General features: G+C 42.6%; 2 protein-coding genes and 1 long non-coding RNA gene across 4 annotated transcripts; 1 reads left to right on the top strand and 2 right to left on the bottom strand.

The window, feature by feature from the left end:
- Positions 1–992: 992 nt before the first annotated feature.
- On the bottom strand, positions 993–3,496 carry COPS9 (COP9 signalosome subunit 9). Its single transcript, XM_064666984.1, has 3 exons — positions 3,365–3,496; positions 3,221–3,293; positions 993–1,298 (listed from the first exon to the last, which is right to left on the bottom strand). Exons 1-3 carry the CDS (start codon positions 3,425–3,427, stop codon positions 1,261–1,263), a joined length of 174 nt encoding a protein of 57 aa, XP_064523054.1. The 5' UTR covers positions 3,428–3,496; the 3' UTR covers positions 993–1,260.
- On the top strand, positions 3,466–17,699 carry LOC135419957 (uncharacterized). Its single transcript, XR_010433226.1, has 3 exons — positions 3,466–3,584; positions 5,419–5,572; positions 14,394–17,699. It is a non-coding gene; the product is annotated as an uncharacterized LOC135419957 (long non-coding RNA).
- OTOS (otospiralin) lies at positions 3,759–19,949 on the bottom strand. Of its 2 annotated transcripts, XM_064666982.1 has the most exons (5): positions 19,840–19,949; positions 19,297–19,674; positions 6,803–6,893; positions 6,440–6,466; positions 3,759–4,365 (listed from the first exon to the last, which is right to left on the bottom strand). In XM_064666982.1, exons 2-5 carry the CDS (start codon positions 19,318–19,320, stop codon positions 4,181–4,183), a joined length of 327 nt encoding a protein of 108 aa, XP_064523052.1. In that variant the 5' UTR covers positions 19,321–19,674; positions 19,840–19,949; the 3' UTR covers positions 3,759–4,180. The 2 variants fall into 2 exon arrangements, with proteins under 2 accessions (XP_064523052.1, XP_064523053.1); XM_064666983.1 differs by lacking the exons at positions 19,297–19,674; positions 19,840–19,949 and adding an exon at positions 7,202–7,522.
- Positions 19,950–20,149: the final 200 nt, after the last annotated feature.

Here is a 20,149-nt window from a genome sequence, read left to right as displayed (position 1 = left end):
CAGCATCAGACACCAAGCAGAGTGTCAGAAATGCTGATTTAATGTTCACTGCATGATGAAACACAGGCTGCTCAGAAATCAACAGGAGCACAATAAAAAGACATCTAAATCCTACTAGGTTTATCGTGCTTACATTTTTAAGCTTAGTGGTCAGCATAGACACTGTAAAATTTAAGATTTCATTTTTTAAGGCAAAGCAAAGAAAAAAATGTGAAAGAAGTAGGAGAGGAGAGAGCTTCAGTTCAGGTGAAATTTAATCAGTGCCAGGTGTTCACAGAAAGATCAGTCACAGTATCATTTTTGTGATCAATTTATGGAATACACATTGCATTTGAGATTAGACAGGATACACTCTTGACTCGGAAATAATGTGCTAAAAACTCACCTGTTCCTTTCATTCTGAGATTCCCTTTGGTCACTGAAGGGTGAAAATAAAACATTTCTAAAAACATTCTGAAAACTTGTGTAAAAATCTGAACTAACATGTCAACAGCTTAATTCATATACACTTACCTCTGAGTACAAACGACTGCACTACCTGCTGCAGGAGAAAAGAATCCTAAATTATTTTCTTTCTATAAAGTACAATTTCAGGAATTAAATTATATTTTTAAATCCAAGCATTCCCATGGTCCAGGGTCAGAACACTTCTCTGCTTAAAATATCAAGGTGAAATTACTTTTGGTTTCTGTGCTTCCTAAATTAAAAGTGAAGTACTGATGTCTTGAAACAGAAGACCACTTACACTGCTCTTAGTGTGACCAACAAATGAACTGGACTATTCAGAACAAGCAACCATCTTATCCCAAGATAATCCTTTATTGTGGGACAAACAAAACTTTACTAGGCAGCAATGCGCCCTGCCACGTATCTTTTATATAATATCCAAAAGTAACAGTGAACTATTTAAAAAATAAAATTAAAAAATCATTCTCTAAGGGAGCTCAGAACACAGCAATATCTACTTTAAAAGTATAACCCAGAGTGAAGGAGAGTTTTTTTTAGTATTTTATTCAATAAGCACATCAGCAAATAAAATTTCCACAGAAATCTACGCACAGCTTCCTAGAAATAACATTCCACAGTTCCCTCCTTAGTTATCTTTAACCATCTGGTTTTCATATTCCCCGAGCAGCTTATACAGCTTTCCCCCCCCGGCTTGTGATTTTCCCATTTCGATTACTTTAATAAATAATGGACACCACAGGTGATCCTAGAGAAAAATCCACATCTCAGCACTGCATAGCTGGACAACCAAGTTCACTGGATGTCATCATCATCGAAGAGATCTTCAAAATCTAGTTAGAAAAATAAGACAAGGTAAAATTACCCTTAAAAGTTTCAACTGTTAGAAATGCACATACTCAAGTAGAGTACTTCATTATTAAAAACAGAAATAAAGATGAATTAAGTGAATGAGAGTTACTGCACCATCTATTGCTGGAAATGTAATCAGGGTGGAAAGAGACAGCAAAGGTAGGCAAACCCATGGACATGTTCTCTGTCATGCACAGTTAAACTGCCCCACTTGTACAATACAAGCTGTGCAATCAAACTCATGAAAGCTAAGCTTAAAAGAAGGGGCTTTTATAATGGCATTAAGTAGCCATCACAGAGAGGATCAAGCAAGATTCCCTGAGCCCAGAACAAAGCAAGTGCTAGCTTTATGCATGCAGCAAGTCTCAGATGTAAACACTCCTGCAGAATCGTGGCTTTAGGTCACAGCATCCAGGCACACCTCTAAATGCTGCAGACTGACATTCTCAAGTGGGATTTGCTGTTAAAAGTCCCTTCCTTAAAAACATTTCATTGCTTTGAAGGTGCTAATAACATTTCTCTCTCTGAACTCATTTCAGACTAGTGAAATGTGGCTGGCTACATTTCATCTTTGGAAAGTGCTCTTAACTACTCAGCTTTGTATCTTCTTTGTATATTGAGCATAAACTAACAACATAAGTGAATACAAGCCCTTATTCTTACAGAAGGCAGTCTACGTGCCATACAATAAACTGAGGATTAATCCTCATTTAGAAGAGTCCTAAAATACCAATGGAATATAATACCATGATGGTAGAACTTTATGGAAATACCTGCTCCTGAATATGCTGGCTCCAACACAGAGCTAGCTCCTTCACCACTCCTGAGAGTATAACTGAAAATTCCTTTTTCTCCTGCATTCTAAATGTTGAGAACCACGAGAAACCTACTTTATTTTGGAATTAATACCAGTTTGTGATATTAACACCACTACAGCAACCAGATTTAATAATGTATCTGAAACTCCCTGTTGGAATGTCTAAACATACTTCTTGAGAAGAAGCATAGAAAAACCCTTAGTAATCAAGTGCAGTGTTCTATATTCTACCACTAAGTGGCCTGATATGTAGCTCTTTCCTCTCAAAGCAGCTGTCTCTACTTATATCTAGGCTGAGAGAATTGGAATTGTTCAGCCTGGAGAAGAGAAGGCTTTGGGGTGACCTAATTGGACCCTTCCAGTACCTGAAGGGAGCTTATGGCAAAGAAGCAGAGAGACTATTTACAAGGGCTTGGAATGACAGGACAAGGGGGAATGGCTTCAAACTGACAGGGAGTAGATTCAGATTGGATATCAGGGGAAAATTCTCCACTGTGAGGGTGGTGAGGCCCTGGCATAGGTTGCCCAGAGAAGCTGTGGCTGCCCCATCCCTGGAGGCGTTCAAGGCAAGGTTGGACGCAACCTGGGATAGCAGAAGGGGGGATGGAACTTGATGATCTTTAAGGTTCTTTCCAACCCAAACCATCTTATGATTCTATATGCATACAGCTCACTTTCAAATGCAGAAACTGCATTAAAAACAGTGGTTTATTTTCCTTCGGACACATATGCACACATACTTTAAGAGATTAATGAACTACCTATGTAGTGCCCAGACACAATTTTTTGAAGTCCATTCCACGTTGTTGTATCTATTTGCACAGTTTAATATAAGTTACTTGTTATGCAAACAGATAAAGGTACTTTTCCTTGAGGTGATCAATACCAAAACTTCCACGAGAGGAAAACCACGCATTTTACCGCTCCCGCCTGCATTATTTAACACTGAAGCGCTCTTACATCGCTCACCAGAGATGTAGTTAGTGAGTTTAGCGGCCACCAGGCACCGAAGATATGAGATCAGCGAGAAGCGAGGTTCGCTGCGACACTCCTCAACCCCCCCGCCCAGCCGGCGGCGGTCCTTACCATTGAAGAAGTCGGCGTGCACAGCTTTCTCGTTGGCGGCCAGGTCCATCAGCAGCCCCGTGCTTCCCCCTGCCTGGGAAAGCAGCCGCTGAGCGCCCCCGCGCCACGGCGGCACGGCGACGGCTCCCCCTGCTCACCCCTCACCTCGTCCAGATCCACGTACGGCCCGGCTCCCTCGGGAAACATCTCGTCCACCGCCGGCTTCATGGCGGCCCCTCTGCGCCGTCACTTCCGCGGGCAAGGAGGAACCGCCTCTCGTGGCCGCCCTGTGGGCGGGGGCGCCGCCGTTGCCATGGCGAGGAGGGAAATGGCGGCCGCCATTCTGCTCACCCCGCCCTCCCCCTGTGGCGGGCCAAGGCTTGAGGTGAGGCACTGCCCTGCAGAGGGTGCAGCTGTGGTTTAAACTGGTGGTCCTTGCAGCCCCCAGAACGGGCGGACTGGCCAGATAATTCCTGTACATACACGACTCCTGTACTCTCAGAGAGTGGTTTCCTGAGTCAACGCTGTGAGCATCATGGGTAAAAAAAGCTCCCAAAACTGTGCAGCAGAATGGAGGAGTTTATTGTTTTCACGCGAAAGGATAAATTGTAAAAAATTCAAAGCATGAAACGCTGCGTGCGACTGCAGTGAGTATCACTAAGTGGCTGAGGCCAGCCCAGCTGCATTTATTGGCACCTCTAAGTTGTACAAAAGAGACTAATTTAAAGCATGAAATTCTGTGCATGGCTGTGGTATCACAAAGTGGCTGAGAGCAGCCCAGGTGCGTTCACTGGCAGGTATTCGCTCTAACACCTTGGCACCCATAAATTGTAAAAAGGAAACTAATTTGAAGCATGAAATGCCGTGTGTGACTGCAGTGAGTATCACGAGGTGGCTGAGGGCAGCCTAGGTATGTTTGCTGTCAGACAGGTGTTCACCCAAACACCTCAGCACTGGCTCTAGCAAAGCTGAGTGAGGCACTTAGCGCTCGTGGTCAGGCACGTGGTAGCCAAGGTGGCTCCCAAAAGGGAACTGGGCAAAAAAAGCTCTGGCCATTTCATTGATCCTGTTGTAGGCTCCCAAGGTCCGGAAATATTCCACGTAGGACCAGAAATCGTTGGATGAGAAAGGCCAGTATGGCAAGGTTACAGCTTCCTGGTACAGATCTTAAAAAAAAACAACCAAAATAAAATGTTGCAGATTACTGTAATACAAAGCATTTTTGTTGAAAGCTTGGTCCTGGGAGCCAATATGGTTTGGGGTTCTGGGTTCCCTAATGGGGCTTATGGGCTCCTCTGGCAGGAGAGAGGCAGGGAGAGCCTTCGACCCCTCTCCATCCCTCACTCTGTAGAAGATGAAGCCAGTATTCCCTGCTCCTGATGCACTAGTGTGACAGAGTGGGACAAGATGGAGAGGAGGAATGAAGGCACACCATCCACATCTAGGGCAATTCAAGAATTCATCAGGCTGATTTAATTGCTAGAAGGCTGCTGATTATTTAAAGGCAAAGAGTGGTTGCAATTGAAAGCCATTTTTTCTCATTCCACACAATTTGTTTTGCCCAATATAAAAATATAAGAAATAAGGCACCATCATCTATACTCTGACCCTGCAGCTGCCCGCTCTGCCCACAGAGCTCCCCAGGACTAAGGCCATACTTCCCTGACATTGCCTGGGACTGCAGTTGTCCTCTTCTCAGAGGGCTGTAGGAAACAGGCTAAGGGAAGGGAAAGGAAAGGTTTTGCTGCCTGGAAGACAGCTGTTGTATTTGTGCCTGCTCTAGGAATATCAGAAAAAGTGGTATACTCATTGAAACAGTTTCAAATTCAGCAGGAAAACAAAATCAGTTCTGAAAATGCAGAAGCTGACCACCCTTGGGCCCAAATCTGGGCAAACACAGAAGCATATATAACATATAAACACTAGCTGAGACCACATAGTTACAAATTTCTTTCTGTGCAGCAAAGCTAAATCTAGTATTTTGTTTTGATTTAAAGCCTATTTAGATGAATGGGAGCCATTCCACTCAGCTTGGGACCAGGGTCTTTAGTAGGAATTAAGAGCCTTCAACAATCCTGTTGTCAGAGCTTAATTTTATGGAGTAAAGTTTGCAGTACACAGGCCCAGATAGCACATAACCAAACAAATGAACCAGTGAAGTGCTATCTGCAGAGGAGAACTCACTGTTAATACCAGCTGACCTTAGATTCACTTTGCAGGCTGCTGCTTGGTCTAGTGTGAAAGAAAACCATAATTGCTGGTAATGAGAGCAACAGAACACTGCCTGAAGAGGGTTGTATTTTCACATTGACACACGCTTCTCTGACCGTCTCAGAAGGTTGCTGCAGAAGTATTTGCTGTACACAAACGCAGGTGATACATTCAAAATATTTTAGAGCTATGAAGAAATAGATTGGGGTATAGGGGGACAGGTTTGAATTATAACTTAATATTAGACCTTATTCGGTATTTCTACAGTTCATATCTGCATATTTGTATCTGTGCACTGGACATGCTCCTGGCTGTCCTGCTGGTTAACTTAGATGTACACCAGCAATAGCAGTACCTGATTACTGTAGATACTTCTTTCCAATTTTGTTTCCAGACAGAATTTTGTCTGAAAAGCCAAAGAGAGGTTAACTGATAGAATCATCAGCAAGCCAGTGTAAACATCATTAGGGTGTTGAGGGTTTTTTATTTAATCAAAGGCAAACACTAATCCAATGGACTAATCACATGAAGCAACATGAACCACAGGGTAGCTTTGCTAAGGGATTTAGTCCAATATTTCTGTAATTGGATTTGTGGCAATTTGTAAATTTTAAGCTTTATGTTGTGGAGGCCAGTATCTCTTGCCAATAACCAGATGCACATATAGTATTACTGTTCAGGACAGACAAAATCCTCAGATGTCTGATACACTAACAAGTCTGGTGCTTTCCAGTTATGATTTTGTACAACAGAATTAGTGACTTGACCATAGTCCCTTTTAATTTTAAGACTTTAAGTATATTAGCTCTATTATTAGACACTAATATTTCAGCTTTTAATAAATTTTAAAGACATTTCTAAAAGTTCACTCTTCTTTCTCCACCAGAACTAGATGAAAGCGCTTCCACAGCCCATTGAGGTTAGTGAGCGTTCCTGCCAAAGTCACTGCTAGGCATCAGGTCTGGGAGTTACAAATTACTCTCCTAATTATTAGTGATACAAAGCAAATAAAAATACATTAGGAATTACCATCTCCATCCTGGATGGATCGGGCATCTGTGAATAAAGAGGAAACGCATTAGTACCAGCTCGTGCACAGAAAGACTTTCTGTTAATAAAAGGTTTCCCGTGTAGCCAGAAGATGACAGGGGTTAGGGTTAATGCCCATGTAGGACCCTCTGCTTAGCCAAAGGATTTTTGTTTCTTGAACAGTAGAATAAGAAATTCCCCATTTGCAGTCACTCAGTGCTACAAACCAAATACTTATAAGTAACAGCCAGAATAGTTATGATTAATGCACAAGTGATACTAAATAGAGGATATGGTATTCATAACGAAATATTTCTGGCTACTTGAAAACATAAACAAGGATAAATTCAGCAGTAATCTTACCTGTTAGCATGTTCATCAGCATGCAGAAGAAAAATAAGCCAGTAAATGTCATCGTTTCTGCAAGATAATGCTCGTGTTTCTGAAAAGTAATCTGTATAATTGAGGATTATTACAATACATTAATAATCATGCAAAGTCTATTATTTCTTCTTTTAATAGAAGAATACATTCCAAAATAAAGTCTAATTATCAATTCAGCCATAACAAGATCCAATTACATTTCCTTACAGCTTCTGAACTGCAACACAGAGTATTAAAAGACCGGCAATCCTGAAGCATGTACTAATATTTTGCCTTAAGATGGCATAAATCCAAAAGGCTCCTCTGAACTGACATGAAATTAAGTGTCTTTAGAAATGTTTTATTTGGTGGCTAATTTACTTTCACTTTAGAAATTACCTTTCTCTTCTTTTCTTCTTCTTGCAGTAGTAAAGATATGGAGCTCTGTGTCAGCTAGGAAACTCCAAAAGGATTTCTACTGCTGTAAAATAGCAGTGCTCAGTAAGGAAGGGTAGGGGGAAAACGTCACTGATTTTCTGCACCAATCTGGTTTTGTTGCCTTCAGGTATTTTAACTGCTCACATTTGCATTATATTTCAGCACTGTCCATGGAAGAGACAGTGGACAGTTTCTGCAAGGAAATCAGAATCAACTTTGGCAATAACACTTTTGCTTTTTGAAGCCAGACGGAGAAAATCCAGAGGCAAATTCACTGCTACCATTCCTGCCCTCTGGATTTTCTTTCTCTATAAAAATAGATTTTCAAAAACCTTATTTGAGCAAACTACTAAAAGGATATGGAATTCCCTCTCCAGCTGAGTCACAAACCCCACAAATGCTTGCCGCTGCTTTATGTTCTTACTTGGAATCCTTAAAACCTGGACCTTAAAGTGTACACGGGCACCAAGTGCCCACTAAAATCCATTGGGTTATGCTAAGTAAAGCAGGAGGTCCCCAGTGACCTCAGTCATGCTGGTGGTGCAGGTGCTTTCAGAAGGTCATTAAGGTGCATTGAAATGCATTTTCACATTAAACTGAATTCCTGGAAAGATTCCTCTGCCAACACCAAGTAGTGCTTTGGGCTCCAGCCTATGCAGGTTGCTGAATGGATCCAGTGCTTTCAGAAGCCTGGAGGGGAGACAGAGTTTGGAGAACACTCAGCTGACATGGACATCTTGATTGATTTTCTTTTATCACAAAACTCCTGATGGCAGTGGGTGGGGTCAAGGGCCTAAGGTGTAACAGAGTGTGTCCTATGACTCATGGGAAATGTGGGGATTTCTGTGCTCCTTGAAGACGTGGCTGTTGAGGTCATCTTGCCAAACCAGGCAGCTATTTCCAGAGGGCTCCTCTGCTGAATGGAGCTACTGAAACACCAGTGCAGAGCTCACTGTGCACGTTCCTGCTGCAAGATCTGATCTTACAGTTGCTGATCTGAGCTGTGCCCTCTCACTAGGCATTTTCAGTTGCCTTTATGATCTACAAAATCATTCTGTCTCAGTTCTAGACACCTGCATTTCCTAACTCTGTGTGTGTGTTGATGTTGGTGCTCTTGCTCTACCACATCCACCCATCTGCCACAGGAGTACAGAGAAAGTCTCCATACTCACAAAGCCCTGGAGGGGAGAGATCCAGGTGAATGGCCTTGCAGGAGGCCCCAGCTTTGCTGGAGTTTGTTCCTATCTATGCACAGAGTTAGGTAGTTCTGCCAAGAATTAATTCAGGATGTTCTGAGCAAGGGAAAAAAGGGTGCTTTGTAGCACACTAGGCTGTGCCAACTCTTGTGGAGGCTGAAAAGAAAAATATTATGAAGGCAGAATCTATTCCATCTTTGAAAGGCTTTAATCCTCTTGGTGAATATTTCCTAAGCCTGTAGGAAGGGTCCCTACATCAGCCAAGTTCTGCTGGCACCTTTGCCCCACTCCCCTGGATTGTGGCACTTCCCTTGCTTAGTGGAGTCCTGTGGTGCAGATGTACCCAAGTTCATCCACCAGCACTGCCTGCAGAGCCAAACTTTCCCTTTCGCTGCCTAGTCCATATATCCTCTTCCAATAAACAATCAGAAGAACTGAGGTGTACTAATATACACAGAAAACAGTCATCACCTGTAACTGAATAATTACCATGAAGCTCCTTCTGTACATATCCATCAGTAGCTTTTGGTTTTGGCAGTTGATAAGCAGGAGGAGTTCCAAGTGGGAGGTGAGATAACATATTCTGGATGATGACAAAGGAGAATAATGATGTTTCTGCTGCAGCCACATCCTGCAGCTCTACCCTCAAGATATTAATGGTGCTGTAGGAGAATGACAAAGTCCCAGAAGTTATCAGATTCAGGGTCACTCTGGTCACAACATGATTTGCTACAGCACTGGATTATCATGGGAGGATTCACATAGCTATTGAGGTTCTGTGCTGACATACACCTTTACACCTATCTCCTTTACACCTTCTTATTCTGTCTTTTGAAGCTTGGAGTTGCCCATTCCAGAACTAGGAGGCTCACCCATCTGACACTGTGTGACAGTCTTTTAACAATTACACACAATTTAATTAAAATCCAAGTTTTCCACTTGCTAGTGCACATATTGGAGATGAAAATAAATTCCCAATGTTTCCATGCTAAAGTAGGTCTAGGAAATTATAAAAAGAGGGATGAGAATTAGCAATGAGAACAGTTGCATCAGGGGATACAATCTCTTCTATCTGCAGTAGATACTACAGCACTTAAGAGTGCTGAGAGAGTCCAGTGTTTTAATTTCTATTCATTTTGGAAAGAAGTTCACTGTTCTACTTTTTTTTCAAAGCACTTATTTTTGCTGGCAGCAAGTTCTTCAGGTGCCAGACTCTAATGTTTGCATGGAGTTTTTTAGATAAGGGCATTGATTCATAAAAGCTTTGCTACATGAGAGAAGGGGCTGATGGTTTATCCTACCCACCCATCCCAGGAGGATCCATGATCAATCTGTACTTTTTGTAGATGGCTCTCAAAGCCAGAAAATACTACACAGAGCTGTGTCAGGGACATAAATCAATCAGAGCACAGAGGACATTCCCTTGGGAATAAGGGAATGCAGTTTGGGCAGCACAGTTGTTTGTGTGACTCGATGGGTATTGGTGTCACAGACAGGATCTCCCTTGAAGCAAAACTGTTTATTCCAAAACATGATAATTGCTAATTTTTATGATCGATCATTCTGTGATAAGACAATCAGAGTAAGGTACCTTCCTTCCTTTCTTTTTTTTTGAATTTATGACTGTGTGACTTAAGGACTTTTGACTTTACAAGTTATTTTTCAGGTTTTTTTGTTTTGTTTTGTTTTTGAAGTTAATGTGCACATTGTAACTTAGTGCTTTCTGGGGAGAAAGGGGTGAAATTTTGGAAATTAACTTTTACGAGGGGCCCCCCAGATAAGCTCACCCCGGTTTTGCTGTAACGTAACTTTTAAGAGGGGCTCTCTGGAGAAGATCGCTCCAAATTTTTAAGGTAACTTTTTAAGAGGTAACTCTCCAGAGGAAGGAGCGAGACTTTGGGAAATTTGCTGTAACTTTTAAGAGGGGCTCTCTAGAGAAGATCACAGCGAATATGTGGTAACATGTAACATAATGTGCAAGCTCTTACTAATCTGTTAGATGAATTTGGTGCCAGGCCATCTCTTCCGGGAATGGAATGGCACAAGATAATTGGTGTAATATTCAAGCAGTTGTTGATTGAATCTCTACCCTGCAGGCAGGGGCGAGAAAAGGTAAAGGAAAACCTATCATTTGTTCAATGTTAGGTGCAGCTGTAATAACTGCAATTAACAACAAAGAACAGCAGCAAAAAGCTCACATGAAAGTGGTTAACTCACTGCAAGAATTGGTTGTCTTTGCAGATGCCATTGGAGGAACAAGCGGCTACTGCCACTGTCCTCCAGGAAGAGATAAGGAATGAAAGGGCTACAGCCCATGTGCTTTGAGAGGAGCTGTATGCAAGATTAATGAGAGAAGGAAAAAGGGAGTCAGAACTGGAGTCATCTAAAGAAATATACCCTCTCTCTGACTTAAAACCTTTGCGTGATCAAGTGGAAAAGCTGTTGGTGTCTCTCCGTCCCCTAATTAAAACAGAATACACATATGAGGGCTCGGATGACGATACACCTCAAATAACTACAGAAGAAGTCTCTTATACAGCAACTGAATTAGCTAAATTAAAAAAGGAATATAGCAGAACTCCTAAAGAGTCTGAGTATGTTTGGAGAGTCTCTCTTACTGGGGCTGATCAAATTTTGTTATCAGAAAAAGAGGCTGAAGGATTTTGGGGAGCCAGAGTTTTCCTGACCACAAGAGATAACCCTGCACCTTGGTTCCTTACCCAAAGAGCAGCCTATTGGGCTGGAGGACTTAACCCCTTAGAAAGGGGAGATCCTCTGGCTATAGTGGGAAATGTTAATCAGATTGTAGAAAGTGTTCAAAAGGCTGCTTGTTTACAAATGATGTATGATAGGGAATTAGCACCAAGACGTGAATCCCTTATGATGCTGCCTGTAGACCTTGAAAGAATGATTCCCCTTATCAGGGGACTCCCTGAGGCTATGAAGCCCTTTGGCATTCAGCTAAAAGGACAAGTAGAAAGCCTCACCAAAGGGGAAAGAACTGCAGCCACTTTAAAAGCAGCTTTAACCCCCAGTTGTTACCGTGGAGAAAATAAGATGTGGACCTGGGGATAAGTGGCACAGGCATTAATTAATTATGGAAGAAAATATGGTCCAGTACCCTCAGTTACTACTGATACTAAATCAATTTGGCGCACAGAATGCAAAAGTACTCCAGCAAGACTCAGAAAGGTAACATTCTCCTCTGGACAAGGAGGACCCACTAACACTGGGGGATACAGGGAAAAAAGGAATGCCCTGTGGATTGTGGGCTTGCAAAAAGGAATCCCAAAGTCCTAATGGATGGCCAACCCACAGATAAATTAGAGATATTAATTCAAGAATGGCCAGTAAAGGAGGAATCCCTGAAAGCTGTCCCTGCTACAGCCCCTGCCCTGGAGGGGTCACAGCAAGGGGAGGTGACAGGAAACTCCTCTCTTCGTCCTCAGTAGGTAAGCTGGGGGACGAAGGCTGGTTTTACATTAGACGGCTTACCAAAAATTCCAAAGGAGATTTGTTAATAACCTTTCCTATTGGTCCCCACAGAACTCCTGTAACTTTTTTGATAGACGCTGGCGCTCAGGTATCTGCCCTGAAAATTGAAGATGCATCTGCATGTGGAATCACTCCCTCACGTAAAGGCATATTTGTTGCGGATGCTTTTGGGAACATACAACCCCAGATAACAGCAAAGGTAAGATGCTGGTTACCAAGGGAGGAGAAAGCAGTTGAAACCCTAATGATTTTGGGTAAACTTCCTACCAATTTACTGGGACTAGACCTCCTGAAGAGAAGGTCTTGGACTGATGAGGAAGGAAACATATGGGCTTTTGGAAAAGAAATCCCGCATCTGTGTTTACTAAGTCCTGCCCCTGCTCTTCTTCCCTCCCTAGTAACCAATGTCAAACCTTACCCCTTACCCTTGGGAGCAAGGGAAGGAATCACTCCAGTTATTGGAGATTTAAAAGAAAAAGGAATATCCCTCCTGAAAAGGTACAACCTCCTTCACAAGACGTAAAATTCCTGGGAATTTGGTGGAAGGGAGGAATGGTTTGTATTCCCCCAGACACACTTACCTGCCTAGACCAACTTAAAACACCAGAGAATAAAAAAGATTTGCAGCATGCTTTAGGCCTGCTGATTTTTTGGAGAAAACACATCCCTGATTTTTCAATAATTGCATGGCCCTTACATGATTTATTGTGGAAAAAAGCAAGGTGGGATTGGACCCCCCTTCACGATGAAGCCCTACAACTCCTGATTTTTGAGGCCAACACATACCACTCATTAGGCCCCATACACCCTACCGATACAGTACAAATTGAGTGGGGATTTGCAAGCTCCGGACTGTCCATACACTTATGGCAGAAAGGACCTGATGGTCCCACCAGGCCTATAGGGTTTTATTCACGCAGTTTCAAAGATGCTGAAAAACGATATTCTATCTGGAAAAAAAGGCTTATTTGTGGTGAGTATTGCTTTTCCTGAAACAGAAAAAATTGTCCGTCAGCAACCTCTAATTTTAAGGGGACCCTTCAAGGTCATCAAGCCTGTTTTGACAGGAACCCCACCCCCTGACGGGGTGGCCCAGCGAGCTACTGTTCGGAAATGGTATGCTCAAATTGAACATTATTGCACCATTTTTCAGGTAACAGAGGGAACTTGCAAAAATCTTCCCTGACAAGATGAGGTAACTTTAAATAGCACAGTTGATTCTCCACCTTCTGTGATTGAAGCAGCACCCCCATACTCAGAACAATTGCAGAATGTGTGGTTTACTGATGCCTCAGCTAAACGGGAAGGTAAAGTTTGGAAATATCATGCTGTAGCTTTACAGGTACATACAGGAGACAAAATAATAACTGAAGGAGAAGACAGTGCACAGGTAGGAGAATTAGTAGCAGTTTGGAGTGTATTTAATCATGAAGCCGAAACCTCTGACTCTGTATATGTCTACACTGATTCTTTTGCTGTGTTCAAAGGGTGTACTGAGTGGCTCCCCTTCTGGGACAAAAACGCCTGGGAAGTGAATAGAGTCCCTGTTTGGCAAAAAGAGAAAGGGCAAGAAATTCTTGCTATAGCAAAGAAAGGGAATTTTTTAGTCGGATGGGTAGCCTCTCATCAAGAAAATGAAACTCCCGCTAGCCGCTGGAACAACAAAGTAGATGAACTAGCCAGATTAGCCCCTCTAAGTGTAAAAACTCCCGCAGAGAACTGGGACAGATTGTTAGAGTGGTTGCATTTAAAGAGACAGCACACAGGAGCACAAGACCTATACAGAGAAGCAGGAAGCAGGGGGTGGCCAGTAACTCGAGAGATGTGCTGCACCTGCATATCCTCATGTGAACAGTGCAGAACCAACTCGAGCGTCATCCTTTAGAACAACCCCCGTTACATCATCATGGCTAGGCTTCGCGAACGAAGATTTGGGAAGGCTCTATCCACATTTGCTACAGGCATGCTGGTGGCTTATGAGGCCAATACGTGACAGACATGTCCGATTGCAAAAGGCACAGCAGAAAGACTCCTTAGATGGTGTATTCTGCAATGCACGGTTCTTTCTGCATTGCCTTTTTTCCTCGAGGGTGATCCTGTGTCTGTTCTCAAAGGAGACAGCTGCGTTATAGATGGTGTGTCTCCAGGCCTCCCGATTTGAGGCCAGAGTAGACCAGTTATGGTGATCAATATGGCCAAGGCTGAGATGTTGTTTCAGGGAGTCCTTGTATCTTTACCCCCGTTACATATCAGAGACAGAAAAGGGCTGTGGGACACATGGCAGATAGACTATATTGGACCCTTTTGAAAGTCTGAAGGAAAACAGTATGTGTTAGTGGGAGTGGAAGTCAGGTCAGGATTAGTGCAAGAAGAAGCTTTCCCTCAAGCAACCAGTACAAACACTCTAGAAGCTCTTAAAATGTGGTTCAGTTTTTTCCCAAAACCTGTATTTATCCAATCAGATAACGGGTCACACTTCACAGCTGCCATCGTCCAGGAGTGGGCCAAGGAAGAAGGAATCCAGTGGATATTTCACACACCATATTATCCACAAGCAAATGGCATAGTGGAAAGAACAAATGGCCTGCTTAAACGATTTCTAAAACCTCAGAAATCCAACTGGACTGAGCGACTATGGGATGCTGTAAAAATGGTGAATGACAGATGGGGAGTAAATGGCTGTCCCAGACTCAGAGCTTTTTATCCACAGCCTCCCTCTCTGATACCAGCAACATCAAAACATGAGAGTAATCAGAAACCCTCTTACCTTCCTGGACAACCTATATTAGTGGAACTACCTTCTGTAGGAGCTGTACCAATGGTACTCACCACTCCCTTGAACATATACACCTGGAAAGCAAAAGATGCTTATGGCAAAGAACACAAAATAAGCTCTCGGTGGATTGTTCCTACATTTTAATATTGTGCCCTAAAAGGGGCCAGACAGATCTTTTTCTTTTCTTTTACAGGTAACTGCCCAACGGAGAAAAGTATTCAGAACTGTGAATGAATAATCTCAGATTTGGACTATGGTTCAGTTTACTGGTAACTGTAGTTATAATTTGTTAGTTATGTTTGTATGGTTACTCACCTTGTACGTGTGCTCAGCAGAACAGACTGTTAAAAGTGAAAATCAAAGGAACCTTGCCTGGAAACTAGTCAAAGGGTTTGCAAAAATATGGAATCATACCGATCAGGGTCTATGTGTAACTTTACCAGAGTCTGCTGAACAAGGATTGCGATTTTTTATGATACCTTTGAATTTATCCTTTGTTTTTAACATGGCTAGTGTGACAGCCCCATTGCCCCACCCAAAAAGTGGACCAACAAGACCAATGGAGCCCAAATACTCTGGAAAGATATTCCTATAGTACATGGCCTTTAGCAAACTTACACCCCATCTCCTAATATGACTCAAGACTGGATGTCACGCACCAAATATTGTAAAACAATAAGGTAAATATAACCATCTTATCTCCAACTGAATCCCCTCACCCGTCTATTACATCAAGTAAAGGTGAATTTAAACCTGGAATAATAACCTTTGAGAAATATAATGCTAGACAACCCTGCCTTATTTACACATGGGATCCACTCTTTGACCCATTATACTCACCAGATGTATATGAAAGTAAAACATGCCACAGTTTTTAGTCCTTCCTGGTGTGTACAACTTCCTAACGTAACAAATATAACTCTAGTTAACCAGAAAAACTTAATGTGGGCATGGTCTGTACAAGCATTTTTTGAATCCAAATTTACAGAACCCAAATTTACCGTGCCTCAGGTAGAAGAAAGTTCTTTATTCAATTGCTCAAAGGTTATAACATGCAAAGAAGGACCAGGAGATCCTCCAGAAACATGGTTTTCACTCAGAACTAGAACTTTGGTAAGAGATATGTGTACTTGTTGGAGATACCCTTATAAAGGCTGGGGAAATCAGGATGAATCCTGTAACTCGACCTACAAATATCTTCTTAATCCCTGTGGAGTTCCCTATACCCACTACCCAATCCACGGTACTCCAATAAATACTAAACCAAAAATCACCATCCTTGACCATGCAGACAATACTGACTGTAAAACTGCAAAATATATAGCCCCTCTGGGAATGGCTTGGGGATGCTCTGATGGAAAGTTTTATTCACATTTGTCATTAGAGCAGCATGCTGGACTTACGTGTAGTCCTGGAATTCCCTCTCTTTGCCCCAGACGTGCCTTTACTTTTACTAAAGGGTCTAAAGAATGTCATCATCGCAGTGTTTTTCCCTCTCCAAAATCAACACAAAGGCCAGAATGGGCAATTAAAGGAGTTGATTTTCCAGATTATTACACCACCTGGCAAAAAGCATCCCTTTTTCTTGAGAATTTCTTTACCCCCTATGTCACCTTAAAAAAGACACCAATTTGTATTAGAAGATATTACCTGGCAATTAAGTGTTTTAAGCAATTGGACACAACATGCATTTGGAGAATCAAACACTCAAGTCCAGCAAACTACTAAAATGACAATGCAAAACAGGTTAGCATTAGATATGTTACTGTTAAAAGAACAAGGTGTTTGTGGAATGTTAAATTTATCAGAAACTGAATGCTGTGTAACAATTTATAATGCTTCAACCTCCATTGAGGAGGCACGAACAACAATGAAAGAAATAAGTAACCACACTAGAAATTTGTTTTATGCAATGCAACCGCAAGAAGTGTTAGATGGAACATGGGTTACCAACATCCTAGAGGCTTTTGGACTCACTGGATGGGGAAAATGGATAGCACAAATTGGAATAGCAATTGTCATTGGAATTTTGTTCCTAATTACTGGCATTGGCCTAGTTAAATGCATGATAGACCGCTTGCTTGTTTCTTTCTCCCCCTCTGTTCGCTATATTCGTATTACCACCACTGAAGAAAACTACCTTGATGTGCCGAGAAACAATGTCCAACCACGGGGTGGAGTATAACAGACAGATAACATACAAATGCCAAAAATTACGTTTCGCCATTGTTTCTGCCTGTCAAAAACTTCCTACCAAAAATTCTGTGTCAGTTTTCCACCAGAAGTCCTCACCAGAATTTTCCCACTGGAGTTTTCCTGCCAAAAGATCCTGGTATTGTTCATGATTATCATATCTCTGCGAACATCTGAATAGGGCTACGTGCCAAGAAACCACACACAACCTCCTCGGAACACTATAAAAGATGAGGAAAAGTTTGGGAAAAGCAGGGAAAGAGGAGTGGGAGAGAGAATTGGCTATAGCAGCTAAGGATCTCTCCTCTGCCTCGCCCTCACCTTTTCTTCTGCCACCGTAAGCTGCCTGCCATCACCAGAGACTGGACCTCTGCCATCTTGAAGTGGACTGAGATCCACCGTGCCACCCACGTGAGTTTCTCCACCCTGACCGTATTTCTGAGGGCCGAGAGGTGCAGGTCGAGACCTCCACACAGTCTGGGACACAGCCCCGTGTGAGCGGCGAGGCCCACAGCCTGGCTGCATTCCAGAGAACTAAGACCCCCTGCAGCTAAAGAGATAACATCGAAAGCGGCAGAGACCAGAGAAAAAAAAGGCAAAAAACTGCTTCTCTCTCTCTCCCCCCCACCCTACAGACCAGCTCGGATGAAAAGGTAGTTTTGGTGGTATCTTTTCTCTGCTTCTAAAAGTAATCTTAGCATTTTCCAACGTTTTCTTATTTTTTCCTCTTTCTCTTTGCATCTCTTAGCAATTACTAAAAAACAGTTTTGGTATCAACAGATAACTTGTATGAGTTTTAATTTTGCTCAAGGGAATATTCGAATCTAAAAACTCTTTCTGCAATATTTAAGCAGATCATAACAATGGGGAAGACTCCTGGAGCTGCCAGCCCTGCTAGCCTGCCTTCAGGTGGGACCTTGCTAATGGGCTGTTTTACCCCTGTGGAGCAATTCAGCCTTCCTTGTTGATTAACTAGAAGCAAAGATAAAGGAATACATAAAAGCAAGCTTATGGATGCCTTTGTTTTCCCAATAGCTATATTAGACTGCTATTGCACACACACACACACACACAGAGAAAAATCTGTAATCCTCCAGCCACTGAAAAAACCCCATGTAAGTGGTTTTAAAAAAACAGAATCTTTCCTATTTAATCAATAGGCAAAAGCACATGCATGCAGAGCACCGTAAGAACTTATTTAAAAACTAAATAGCACTTACAGCTGCACCTGAAGTGCTTTACCCTTGGGCTGAGCGGACAAAATGTTCTCTGCAGGGCTGCAACACTTTTGTACATCAGAAACGACCAATGACACTGATATATAGACGACCAATGACACTGATATATAGACCATCACTAGAAATACAAATGTTTGATTACTTCTTCCAGCAATGTGGTCCAAATAATACAGGTCAAAAAGAGATTCCCAGGACTATATGATTTGCTCAGACAGGTGTGAATTGCCCTAGATATTCCAGGTATTCACAGCTTCATTTTCTTTCCTTTGAGCTTTGCTTCACTTTTCATGAATACAGAAGCTCCAAAAATGTTTGATGATGCTGCATTAGCCAGGATAGTAAAGCCCAGGGCAGACAAGGAGAATTCAGGTAGGATCTCACAGTACCAAGCAGCTGAATAACAAAACGGCCAATAAAAATAAATGTAAAATTAAGTACCTGGGTGAATACCTCCAACTTTAGAGGCATGTGGTATCTGACCCTTCTGGCTCAGAAAATAGATTTGGAGCTATGAAAGATAGTTCTGACCAAGCAGTGCTGCACTTTTGCTCTGTGTCTTACTCTCCTCAGATACCCTCTGCTGCTGGGCCAGGTGAGCTCCCAGGCTGGCCCTGTTGTTGTTCTTACAGTCAGTTTTACTGAAAATATTATATATTTCCTGTTCCTGTGAACAGATAGCTTTCCTGCCAGCAACTGGCTTGATCATCCTGATAATAGTAGCCCCTGGAAGCAATTGAAAGGAGACACAGCAAATAGATTTGGATAGTTACAAAACAATTAACAAAACAACTATAATGTGATTAGACATAGCACAGTTCAAATGAACCACTTTCAGATGTATTAGAGGCAACTGTGAAGGTCAGATCTACAAACCTGAGTTAAGGAGGAGCTCTGCACTTAAGTAAATCACACTTAAGAGCCAATAAGAAAGTGCATCTGTTCACACTTATTTCAACAGTTAAACACAGGGTAAGCAGCTCTTGGCTGCAGCATTTATTGCTATGCAGCTTATAATTTGATGATCATACCCCAAAGCCCCTGTTTGACACGACTTCGCACCTGAACTTGACTGACAGCTCAGACTTAATATTCAATTTAATGCCACTTTTGTCAGCATTGACTGAAGTTAAACCGTACGCATAGCCAAGGCAGCCTTACCGGGGTCCTGGCACAGACCTTCATTTCATCCCTGCGGAGTCACACAGCCCGCACGAAGTCGGGAGAGCTGCAGCCGGGGGCGATGGAGACTCGCGGGTGGGACAAAGCCCGGCCCAGGGCTCTGCGCGGGGCTCCGGCTCCCTCTCCTGTCCTCGGCCCGGGATCTCCGCTCTGCAGACACAGTCTGCTCACATGGGCACGCGTTCAGACTTTTCTCTGATTTAGCATTTTGCTGGCCACCACGCTTGCAGCTTGAATAAAATCAGGGTAAAACTTTAGCTGCATCAGATCAGCAGAAACCAGGGCCAAAATCACAAAGGTGATAACCCCATCTCAGCAGAATTCGTTTGTGATTGAAGGATATATCACAACTTCTTCCTATACAAAATGAAATCAGGAGCATTTTACATCTCTTGTGCAAATACCATTCAACTTTATGGCAACAAGAGGAGGAAAACCCAATGCCACATTCCCAAGCCCCCTGCTCCCTCCAGTTAGGCTCCTTCTGCCTTTATAGGGAGGCAGTACTGAGCAGTGACTCACCGCAGGCTGCTACAGATTAATGTCTCAAGTATACAAGCAGGAACTACAGAGCAGGAACAGTCATACCTCTAGGAGAGCTAAAGATTAGCAATCTCACAACAGAGAGACTAGGATTTATAGCCCTGGGCTGAGTTTAAATGGTTCCTAGGACCATGGGTAGGGATGTGGGTGGAGGCTCCAGGTGAAGCTGCTCAGCGCCTTTAGAGTATATCAATGCCCCCAGGCCCCCAGTAACGTGTTTGTCTGTTAAAGAGAAAAGAAACAAACTACTGACATTTTGCTAAAGGAGGTAATAGGTGAGTTAGGAGAA

This window comes from Pseudopipra pipra, chromosome 10 (genome assembly GCF_036250125.1).
Source record: "Pseudopipra pipra isolate bDixPip1 chromosome 10, bDixPip1.hap1, whole genome shotgun sequence".
Taxonomy (NCBI): domain Eukaryota; kingdom Metazoa; phylum Chordata; class Aves; order Passeriformes; family Pipridae; genus Pseudopipra; species Pseudopipra pipra.
This window is presented reverse-complemented; position numbering and strand designations above follow the sequence as displayed.